The sequence below is a fragment of the Apiospora phragmitis genome (assembly GCF_038363925.1).
Source record: "Apiospora phragmitis strain CBS 135458 chromosome Unknown utg000010l:1.0-9815664.0:1.0-9183399.0, whole genome shotgun sequence".
Lineage (NCBI taxonomy): Eukaryota > Fungi > Ascomycota > Sordariomycetes > Amphisphaeriales > Apiosporaceae > Apiospora > Apiospora phragmitis.
Genome location: NW_027117409.1, coordinates 8561016 through 8572125, shown reverse-complemented (window position 1 = coordinate 8572125; position 11110 = coordinate 8561016). Strand labels below are relative to the sequence as shown.

The 11110-nt window shown below is 51.2% G+C and overlaps 3 protein-coding genes across 3 annotated transcripts; 1 reads left to right on the top strand and 2 right to left on the bottom strand.

The window, feature by feature from the left end:
- Positions 1 to 988: 988 nt before the first annotated feature.
- On the bottom strand, positions 989 to 1617 carry PG994_012372 (uncharacterized protein; the record flags this gene model as incomplete). Its single annotated transcript, XM_066863781.1, has 2 exons — positions 989 to 1327; positions 1501 to 1617. The coding sequence occupies 2 exons, from the start codon at positions 1615 to 1617 to the stop codon at positions 989 to 991; spliced, it is 456 nt and encodes a 151-aa protein (XP_066712891.1).
- Positions 1618 to 2455: 838 nt separating this feature from the next.
- On the bottom strand, positions 2456 to 3503 carry PG994_012371 (ATP phosphoribosyltransferase; the record flags this gene model as incomplete). Its single annotated transcript, XM_066863780.1, has 3 exons — positions 2456 to 2739; positions 2810 to 3379; positions 3440 to 3503. 3 exons carry the CDS (start codon positions 3501 to 3503, stop codon positions 2456 to 2458), a joined length of 918 nt encoding a protein of 305 aa, XP_066712890.1.
- A 1548-nt stretch (positions 3504 to 5051) lies between these two features.
- Positions 5052 to 7120, top strand: PG994_012370 (major facilitator superfamily domain-containing protein; the record flags this gene model as incomplete). The annotated part of the gene is made up of 4 exons (XM_066863779.1): positions 5052 to 5383; positions 5453 to 5790; positions 5846 to 5917; positions 5970 to 7120. The coding sequence occupies 4 exons, from the start codon at positions 5052 to 5054 to the stop codon at positions 7118 to 7120; spliced, it is 1893 nt and encodes a 630-aa protein (XP_066712889.1).
- Positions 7121 to 11110: the final 3990 nt, after the last annotated feature.

Here is an 11110-nt window from a genome sequence, read left to right as displayed (position 1 = left end):
TTGTCTACACCTCGGTCCAACCTCGTCAATGCACAGTAATCAATCTAGGCCTTTTGGTTGGGATAGCCATATCAGACTTGCATATGTGATGCTGGGTACGGGGTTTTAGATATCGTCCAAAGTCCAACGGGACGAGGCAAGTATCCACCGAGACCGGCGGGAGTCGGGTCCTGACGTCAAACCAACCCGCCATATGTATCGGTTGCAATAAGTCGCGCCAAGTTGTGCGAGTATTGTCATTTTAAATCACAGCATGCCCAAGTACTACGCTCAAGAAAGATTAATCTGGCTATGAGAAGCTAGGAGCCTTTAGGAGCCTCACCCCGAGTACGTGCAGCGCAGCGCGATTTCCACCCATGCAGGTTTCCAGTGCGCTGGTACCACCATCGTGCGCCACAACCGACGATCGACCAGCACCCAACCTCGGGTTGCAACCCTCTGCCACGGTAGGCTCCGAGTCAGGCAGGTATCGCCTGCGCCGATGGGCTTCGAATCACGAGCTTACCGAACCATCCGATCAGGTCCGAAGGCTCTACCAGATGAGCAACCATACAGGTAGGTTACTTTGTCTCGGATAGCGAAGCCGCGTAGGAACCCTACCCGGTTTCATTAAGGAAGCGGGAGCATACCGAATGAGGCATCCGAGCACCCGGTGCACGAGAAGTCCAAGACACCACTAAATTGGTAGATAATTCCCTGTCTTACCCTTGCACATATCCACCCAGCGGCATTCCTATCACATTCTATGGTTGCCCAAGTATGACCTTGTTGCTCAGAAAAGCACCCCACGTTATGAAGCTCCCCCCACGGTGATTACTTCGTAGACGGTAGAGCCACCACTGCTTCTACAGAACCTCATCGCGACATATGATCGTCAGTAAAGTAACAAGAACCCTCGGATATAGCGTTTTCCAACCGAGCTTCGGCGGTAGAGCCGAGCTTGTCCAACGCGACGGGAGATGAAGACTGCATCAGTACGGGGGCCACACTACGCCACCAACCACGCCACTACGCTGCGAATCATCCACGACGTCGCCCAGAGCACAACCATCGCAACCAGCACCAGCCCGAAAATAACGCGGTTGCGCAGCAGAAACGCCTCGGAAGCCTCCATCCGCATCAGTTTCCTCTGTTTGGAGTGATAGTAGAAAGGTTCCTCCGCCGGTTCGCGCGGCCGCCAGATCCACGCCGGTAGGTAGGAGGCGGAGGATGGCGGACGCGGACGCGAATGCGAATGATGATGATGCTCTCGATGCCACTGGTTCCGCAAGTCGACGAGCCAGAGCCCGAGGATAAAGGAGATGAGGTTTATGGGTGTCATGACGATCTATTAAAATTAGTATAGAGTTCCATTCTAACGAAAATCATACGATATAGATAACATAAGCAACGGGGCCTCGATTTCAGGGTCATGTTACATGAGGAAACAAACAAGGTATTTTGCAGTACTTGAAATAACCAAAATCATCGCCAGGATGATGGGGAAAAGTAGCGACTTACTCGATACAGCTTCGACTGCTGTTCGACCTCTTCCGCATTCTCATTTCCGCCATCCACCTTGGGTTCCGGGCGAGCCGGAGCAGCAGTAGCCTTCGTCTTTGGGTCTGCTGATTGCATGGTGCTCAGTCCCGAGACAAAGGCGACTCATTGACCCCAGTGAAACAGTCGAAACTCGAGTAGTATGGGAGATTCGCACAAAAGAAACGCGCGGGATGAAAGTCAATGGATACTCTACGAAAGAAGATCAATATTTCTAGACCCTATTCGGGGTTTTTTACTTTGAACCCTTCCGGTTGATCCTGTAGGCTGTAAGCAGATCCTCCAGGAACCCGTCACATTAAAATAGATGTGACGTCGTGTCAGCCTAAATCGTCGGTTAGTCTCGCCCAACCGGACGGGTCTAGTTTCCAAAAACCCGTCAGCCCGTCAAGCCGATAGATACATTGTAAGTTAAGAGTACGGCTGAACCTTGTCCACCCGTTTATCTTATTCAAAACAGGATTTTCCAGCTTCGTATTGGCTTCGACGGTTTCCGCTAGAAAAGCCAGGGTCTATCCTCATTAGATCAACGGGCAGTTTTAGCGAGCCGACCCCTCTCTCTAAATCCCAGCCTCAAAGCTTACACCACACGGACCGAATATCGATGAGTAACGTTATCACCGGCTTAGTGAAAATGAGCTGATTCGTACACGTCCTCACTCATCGATGTATGTGACGACTGGCAAGATGACCTGATTACCAGGTCAGCTAGGCGCAGGCCTGTGGACATGTACTACAGTTAACCGTACTGCTCGCTTGTTAACGGGCTTGCGTATATTACTCTAAGTTCTACTATATTTCCACCGAGCGCCGCATGCTCGTTTAATCGCTTCGCGTGTTCGCGATATTGAGTACCAGAATATCATGCGCACCGACCTTGGTCAGTTCATCCATGACGGTTGCAATCTTCTTCTTCTCAACCATGACGGAAACGGCTACCCATCCCTTCTTCATCCAAGGTGGTGATTGTAGGTGCACGCTTTCCAGGCGCAATCTTGGAAGCCGAGGCCAGTGACGATCTCTCGATGTTGTACTGACACAGGACGAACTTTTGAGCGGTGATAACGCCGCGTATACGGGATGCGATCAAGTCGACCATTTCCGTGCTCCGCGGTGACCGCGACTTGATCAGAATGGCGCTCGAGTCAACGACCGTATCGATAGGCATCAGGCCGGCGGCCTTCATAGTCTCACCCGACTCTGGAACCCGAATGATTAGCATTTTCTTCTAAGTTCATTGAAGAGCACAAAGTATCAATGTATTACTTACCGACAAGGTCGACAATGCCGTCTGCAACACCCAGAGCGCAGGCTGCTTCAACACTACCACTCAGCTCAATGATCTGGGTTCGCAGCTTGCCATTCGGGGTGTCCTGAGGGTTGAAGCCGGCTTCGAGCTCCAGGTTGGCGAAGTACTTTTCCGAAAGCTTCACAAAGCTGGTGCCAATGTTCTTCCCGATCAAGTCTTTGGGCGACGAATAGGGCCCCTTCACCGGGACCTGTACCTGGAGCTTGCAGGCTCCGAAGCCGAGCTCCATGACTGTCTCGCAGCCGGTAGTCGCGGTCTTGGCACTCTCCTCTTCAGGCGTGATCTCGCCAGAAAACCTCCTTTGCCGGTAGATGGCGCGTACGCCGGCATCGTGCTCTTGGACCTGATCGAAGCCAGTAATGCCGAGATCGACACTGCCCTCTCCGACGAATGTGGGGATATCGGCGGCGGGAAGGAAGATCAGGGCAATAGGAAGGTTCTTGACGAGAGCAATGTCGAGGCGGTTCTCTCTCCTAAATTGTATGTCGGCACCCTCGAGCAGGTTGAGCGCTGCGCTATTCAGCCGTCCCTCTGAGGCGGTGTCAGTTAGCAAAGACAACAGTCATTGCCGGCAAACCCGAGTATACTCACTTTTGGGCACGGCGAAGAGTAGGCGGCCTTCCAGGCTGTTTCCGAGGGTAATTAGTTCAGCCATGATTCCAAATCGATGTTGGTTTGGGTATAAGGGACAGTTTGTGATGTTGGGCGGTCAAAGGGTATACCGACTGGTTGACCAAATCCATCTTGCTGGTGGCTCTCTACTGGATCCCGAGGAAACTACTGCAACACGTTGAGGGGGGATGCAGGCTTTGAAACGCTGGCCCTTCTGCTCCGAGAAATTATGGCGATCTGTAGGTTAGTGATATAGCCCAAGCCGGCAGTGGAGGTGGGGGACTGAAATCGGGTCGTCGTCGCGAATGCACAGTAGGCTGGAGGAAATATGCCGTTGTAACGAATCGGCTTCCCTTATTATTTCGAAGCGAGAGCAACGCTGTACTCGGGAATCTTTTGCGACGCGATCGGGCAGCAATTGATTCTTCACGATGACTGCTTTGGAGGGGTCACAAATTTTGTTCTAGTGACGATGGTGCGAGTCTCTAAGTGAGTATGACCCCACGTTCCTAGATCGGAGCCAACCAGTGCTGAGCTGGCCAGCTGTAAGCAAGGCGCGGCGGGGCAGGCACAGCGAACATGTTTCCATAATCATGTCCCGCAAAAGAGGTTATGGAACCCGGCCCGTCAACTTGCTCCATTAACTCGCCCAATGTGAGCTGAGGGATTTCGACAAGGGAGATCTCCAATGGGATTCGAAAACCCATCCCACGCGCATTCGGAATGAGAACCGAGAGATCGCTCGCTGTTGGGACACACAAAATACCATCTTTCTTCAGTTTGGTCCATGCAACGAACGCATACGACGCATGCGCCCTTATCTTTATTCTTCTACGGCAGGCCACCCACAGCCAAGACGCATTAAATCAACTTAGCTAATGTACATACATACATGTACATAAGTGCTTGCTTGAAATCTGATTACGTGTACTCAGTTCTCCTTACTCAAGACTTATCCCAACATTAGACCTCATGCCATGTGCTGTTTAGTTGTCTACCTGAGTTGCACTCAGGTTCTCTCATCAAGCAGAGCTTACATCAGATTCAACCCCGAAATGATTGCAGGATGGTAGGACAGTCGATATATCTAGGTGGGACGATATTAGGTATGTACAAAGGTATCCAGTGAACAAGGCTTTCAGCTCCAGCGGTCACTTTCTCGACATCATGATCTCCTGCAGAGTTAATCTGGGGTAGGCGTTTACGACGTGGGCTCTAGGACGGGCAAGAGGTACTTAGACAGAGCTTAAGGTTAGCACTATTGCACTTCCTGCTTTGGGAACTCATCTTATGATGCGACGCGATGCGATGAAACCATCGATACAGAAAACGTCCTCCTGCAAAAACCTGTATCATCTATCCTCATTTTAAACCACCATTTGTTCAGAGTGAGCCTTTCTCGATGTCTCACTGACGCGAACTCTGTACCACCCATCTCCCCTTCCGTGCCACCCCAGACCCCGGACCCCCAAGACATTTCTGGACATCCCAAGAAGTGACGGTGGATCTGCCAATCCCTGTATTCAATGTCAGCGGCCAACTCATCTCACCATAACTTGCCGCATTCCGGGGCCCTGTTATGGCCACGACAATGCCAGATGGCCTGAAAGTCCAACCGTCGATTCCAGAGGCTTCCAATTCGAACAAAACCCCTTCTGCCCACCGACCAAACGACGACGAAAACGAGTTCGATAGCGAGGCCTGGGAGCCATTTGACGAAGTCGACGCAGTACCCACCACTAATCTACGAGCTGCGTCTCAGATTACAGACGGCCGACGAGACGACGGAGACGAAGACGACGGCTGGGTGCGCAACCCGAACAATCCGGCAGAGATGTCAAAATGGTCAGGGCAGCCCTCAATTAAGGGCAGCTCGGACACGGTGCGCATGCTGTTATTGAACTTCAGCACTCTCGGTATCGTGTAAGTCTGCTAGACCTCTGGGTTCTTGTCACGACTCCACCTTAACTGACCGCGCCTGTTGCTTTACAGATTCACATGGGGAGTAGAGATGACATATGGCAATCCCTACTTACTATCCCTTGGCTTGTCCAAGTCGCACACCTCGTTGGTTTGGATCGCTGGTCCGTTGTCTGGGCTCGTCGTCCAACCTATTGTCGGCGCGATCGCAGACGAGTCAAGGTCAAAATGGGGTCGCCGGCGCCCCTTTATTGCTGGTGGCTCCATCATTGTCGCCCTCGGGCTGCTCGTGCTCGGATTCACCAAAGAAATCATAACGACATTTTTCGGCGAAGGGGAAGGTGCAAAAAATATAACAATATTTGTCGCTGTCCTCTCGATCTACGTTGTAGATTTCTCGATCAACGCTGGTACGTCTCCACCATAAGCTCAAGTATGGTAAAGATGGGTACTAACTTATAGCAGTCATGTCCGCAGCACGAAGTCTGGTAGTCGACACACTGCCCATATCTAAGCAGCAAGATGGTGCTGCCTGGGGTAGGCTAAAACCCCCACTTCTAGACCAACAACTGTGCTGACTTTCATGCAGGAGGTAGAATGTCTTCCATCGGCCACCTGATCGGTTACGCTGCCGGCGCAGTTGACTTGGAAAAGATCACAGGCAGCTTCCTCGGTGATACACAGTTCAAGAAACTGACCATCATCGCAGCTGTGAGTATTCTGGGTGCATCCGCTGTTACATGCTGGGCCGTTACAGAGCGAGTCCTGGTGGATGTGAGGCATGACCCGAATCAGCCGGGAGGGAGGTTCAAAGTAGTCCACCAGATCTGGTCTACAATTCTCCATCTTCCCCCGCGGATAAGAGCGATTTGCATGGTACAACTATGGGCTTGGATTGGCTGGTTTCCTTTCCTATTCTACGGTACCACATGGGTGGGCGAGACTTACTACCGCTACGATGTTCCAGAAGATGCCAAAAGCGGTGATGCTCTCGGTGACATAGGACGGATCGGGAGCACTGCATTGGTAATCTACTCGTGCATTACAATGGCTGGTTCTTGGGTGTTGCCACTGGTCATCCGGAGCCCCGAGGATGATCACTTCACCCCTAGACCTCCACAAAGTATCGCTTCCTACGTCGAGAAGCTTAACAAATACAAGCCAAGTCTATTGACGGCATGGATGTTCGGCAATGGCTTATTTGCATTCGCCCTCTACCTGGCTCCCTTTGCCACCAGCTTCCGATTTGCGACGGTCATCATGTGTATTTGTGGATTACCTTGGACGATCACCATGTGGGCGCCTCCCACGTTTCTCGGAGTCGAGGTCAACAAGCTTAGCGGCGCGAGCGAGTCGAACGCTTCTTATCAGCGGATCTCTAATGGCGCCGTGGAGATGACGAATCTGGATCGTCCCGGCAGCCCGACGGACCGCCATCTCGAAAACGGCACGCACGGCCAGGACGGCTTGGACAAGGCCAGCGGCTCCGGCGAACTTTCGGGTATATACTTTGGCATCCTCAACATCTACACGACCATCCCCCAATTCATCGGGACCTTCATCAGCACCATCGTCTTCGCGATCCTCGAGCCGGGCAAGAGTCCCGAGCTCGCGCACGATGCTCACCCGGACGAGCACCACTCCACGGATGGGCCGAATGCCATTGCGGTTTGCATGTTCATTGGGGCGGTCAGCGCGACGATGTCCGTCTATGCGACTCGGAAACTGAAGTACTTGTAGACTATTGGTTCTTTGACAAGAAAGAAAGACAGAATCACAATGTACATCATGGCTTGGACCTGGTAATTTCGTTTTCCTAGAGTCGGGGGTTCTGCATGTTCTTTATTCTCGATGTTTACAGATCGAGCCGCGGCTGGGGTTGATTTGGTGACTCCCTAGAGTATGGGATAGGGATGGATGGTCTTTGAATTCGGCGTGGCGTTCCGTGGGATTACCTTGAACCTAAGCAAGATACCTGTTGTGGTTTTGTATTGTATTGAATAGAGTTGTATGGTGTTAATGCGTATATTTTACATCTGTTTGTGGTCTCTGCCACTCAACTTGACTCCTTTATGCGTTGTTAAAATAGGGTCCGGTAGTCTGGGCGTTACCCCTGAAAACTCAACCCCCCGCACCCCAGACTCACAAAAGTGAAATACGCTTACTTGGCCATTGCCCAGTGCTCGATCTTCAACATAGAATAATCGAGTGTGTTGAGAGGCCTTGATTATGTTGATAGGAAATGGGGTTGAACCGAGACTCGTGGTCATTTGCTTAGTGCGATAGCCACATCGTGAGATGCCATCGGCGGCGATAATGGCTTGTCTCCTTCGGCTTACCGAGTACCATCACATGATTCCGCCACGCAGTTCGGGCTGTACTGCGTGCTGTATGTCATCGCATCATATGTAGATGCAGCTCACACGCGGTCAACACATTTCGGGAATAGCGAAGATACAGAGATCACCTAGGTGAATATCGAGACGCGTGCAGTCTATGGCGATAAGTTGGGTCCAGCATGGGGTTTGAGAATGATGGAAGAACAAATTGCAGTCACTTGATACCACCCCGGTTGATGCAGTCAGCATGTAGGACAGGAGACCTATGTACTCGAAGGCACCCATCCGAGCGTGAGGGGCCCTGATGAAGACTGGCGGGTTAGCTCGCGAATCGGATCGCAAGGTCCAGAGGGCCGCAAGCTGATACTACAATAGTACCTGCTAGATCTTATAACATTACCATCGGTAATGTTATTGTCTAATCAGGCAAAAAATGCTGTTTATCCTTGTCATATTTTTTTAATCTGGGGTCGATATGGTGCTTGACGGCTCGCGGAATACATAGACGAAGATGCTGCCACCTATCCATGCGATGCACGAGATAATCACTAATAATGCATGCGAGTTATACATGGTAGTGTAAAATCGCGTCTGGCAATACCAAGCAGGACGACAGTCGGAAGGTTTCTGGCTCAAGCAACGGACAAGATTACCAACAAGAAATGCCACAGTCACAGGGTAGATTGGAGAGTCCTGACGACCCTCGACACAATGGCTGCGAACGGGGAAAAAAGGGCCCATGGCATTTGCGACTTGCCGATGGAAAGGTTGTCAGACTCTCTTCGCGATTGGAGCCGGGCAAGCCTCCACACTTGTATGGCAGGGTTGTGCCGCCATTTTCGGTGTCAAAAAGGGCATCGGCCGTCCAACCCCCCCATGTCAGCCCCAAACCTTCTTGCCTTCCACGCGGGCATCTTGGTAGAAACGAGGCGCGCGCTGAAGGACGGAACTAAAATACCCCCAAGTTCTTGACCGGTGACTCTGACTGACTGCAATTGTAGTAGGTAGATCGATAGCACTGTCGCTTTCGCCATCGCGCCACACCTTGCAAAGTCGTCCGTCCTTGTATACCGAGATGACATACCGACAAGGACTTGTTCATCATCTCGCGTCGATTTCGTAAGAGGTATGCTATAGTACGGCAGGTAATAAGAGTCGACCCCCACGCAAAAGCTGAAAGGCCTGTTGACTTCAGAACCTGGTTGCGGGTCATGGCGCAATGCGGTCGGCTGCTTTGGGAGGCGAGAGGAACCCTGGGGTTTTCTTTTTACATAAAACCCATCCATCCCCTCTCCTTCCTAGAGGTTGTGCGTCGCCGGATCTCATGACATGGCCATCGATTTGGACCGGCGCACATGCCATGTCCGTCAACAAGCCCTCCCGAAAGCGAAGACCCTCGGCTGAGTGCTAGACGTGCGGCGCTAGGAGAATCCAGAATCCCTATTGTGTCTCTTTATCTCTCTGTCTCTCTTTCTTTCGTTCTTTCTCCCTTCACCCTGCCCCGAAAAGCCCACTGCTACGAAGCTTCTGTCGGGATGCGACAGTATGGCCGTTATTCTTTGCTTTTGCTGATCTCGGTCTTATGCAGGTGGGTAAATCAAGAATAGTATAGCGTATGGCATGAGAAGCGCATGAGACCGAAGGAGAGAGTGCGGTTCCATTAACCTAAGATGCGAGGAATCTTGCTCGGTTGCAGGAGTGGGAACCGGCCAGGGCTTCATATGTATGTCGGTCCTGACTTGGCACCATGCTGAGATTCGAATCAGGATGGGTGATTGCTGTTCAACGTCCTGACTCTCTTCAGCTAGTCAAAACGAATATCCAATTATTTCTCAACATCCTTGCGCTGCTACGCCCAAATCAGACATCCCTTCCATAGTAACCTAGGTTAATAGTCAATGCACACCAACGGTCATAGTAGTGCTTTGTAGATTGAGTTGACAAGTTGACAGGTATGTATTAGTAAGGCTAGTCTGTCCATCTAACTATAGCACCAGCCACTCACTTTAGTCATAGGCCAGCTGAATACTCCGTGGTGACTCGCTCAAACCTTAAAAATTTTCTTTTTCCGACCGGTTCAATGTTCGGTAGGGAGGTAGTCGGGTCGAGGGATTACGACATTTTTTATGCTACCTACAGTTACAAACATACCACGGTAGTTGCACACCTGATCTTGAAAATCCTCGAGCACTGCTGGACAGGGGATTGACCTAGAATTCGAGACAGCTCTAACCGGCTGGGGCATTTCACGATTAAATGAGATCCGAGTCCAAGCTTTCTCTGCCAAACGGTCGGGGATGGCTCCATATTATCGTACCTTGTCTGCTTGTGGTTGAACAGGGGGCGGCGGCCAAATCGAATTTATCCTCGGACCACATCCCATCTCCTTGGGTGGGCTCTACAAAACCTACATAGTAATAGAACCGAGGACGCCCACTGTCGGCTTCATTCTCATATCGTCTCGATAACTGCACCGCCGCCAGTCGCGCCTAAGACGATTTCCAGGGGGTCGGTATGTTCTCCGACTTGCATATTGTTCGTGAGCAAGAAAATTTTTTGCTAGTTAGGTAATCCCTTGTCAAGAGGTAGGTAGCAAATGGAACTTCCCGTCGAGGGATGTTGCAGGTGCGGATGATTCCATGGGAAACAACCGCACCACAGGACCCTGAAAATTGAGTGGAAAACCACCGTACTTGTTCTCTACCATGTTCATGATATTTCTAGGGTATGCCATGCTGGAACACAGGATAGACGGAACTTGGATGACCCTCGCTCAGTTCTATTAACCACATACAAACAGTATACGAGCACACAGCCATGCCGTCTTGAGGTCTCCTCCATATCGTAGTAGACGAAGTCGATGGGCTAGGGGGCCGATGGTAGGACGGGTACGACACAAGGAGCTGGTTAGAGGAACAATTATCAAGACTGTAGAGAAAAGAGGCCATCGTCACATGCAAACACAGTGCTGTGCGCAATGTACCATAATACTGAGCGGAGGGAGGCTGGCTGGCTGGCTGGCTGGCTGTAAGTTAGAAGTCGGAGTATGTAAGCTGCTGCTTTGAGTGGGTTTGATGCTGGTTCCCTGCAGTGACCCATTCTGCCAGTGAGGAATGGAGACTTGAACTTTTTAGCTTCGGCGCATAGAACAGGGACCGGCCCAAGCCCCCTGTGCTGCAGGTGATGGGGATGTGGTGGTGGCTATGGCCCATCTCAGAGCAGAACTCAGAGTTCGAGATACGCCTGATATGGGTGTGTACTTTGCTTATTACCGTTCATGTCTAGGGCCTCGAAACATGACCTACGTGCATTATGTATGTACTTAGGTAACTACAAGGAAGGCAATTCGTTCTACCTACGTTCTACCCGCCTGTGCATATACGTCGTAGGC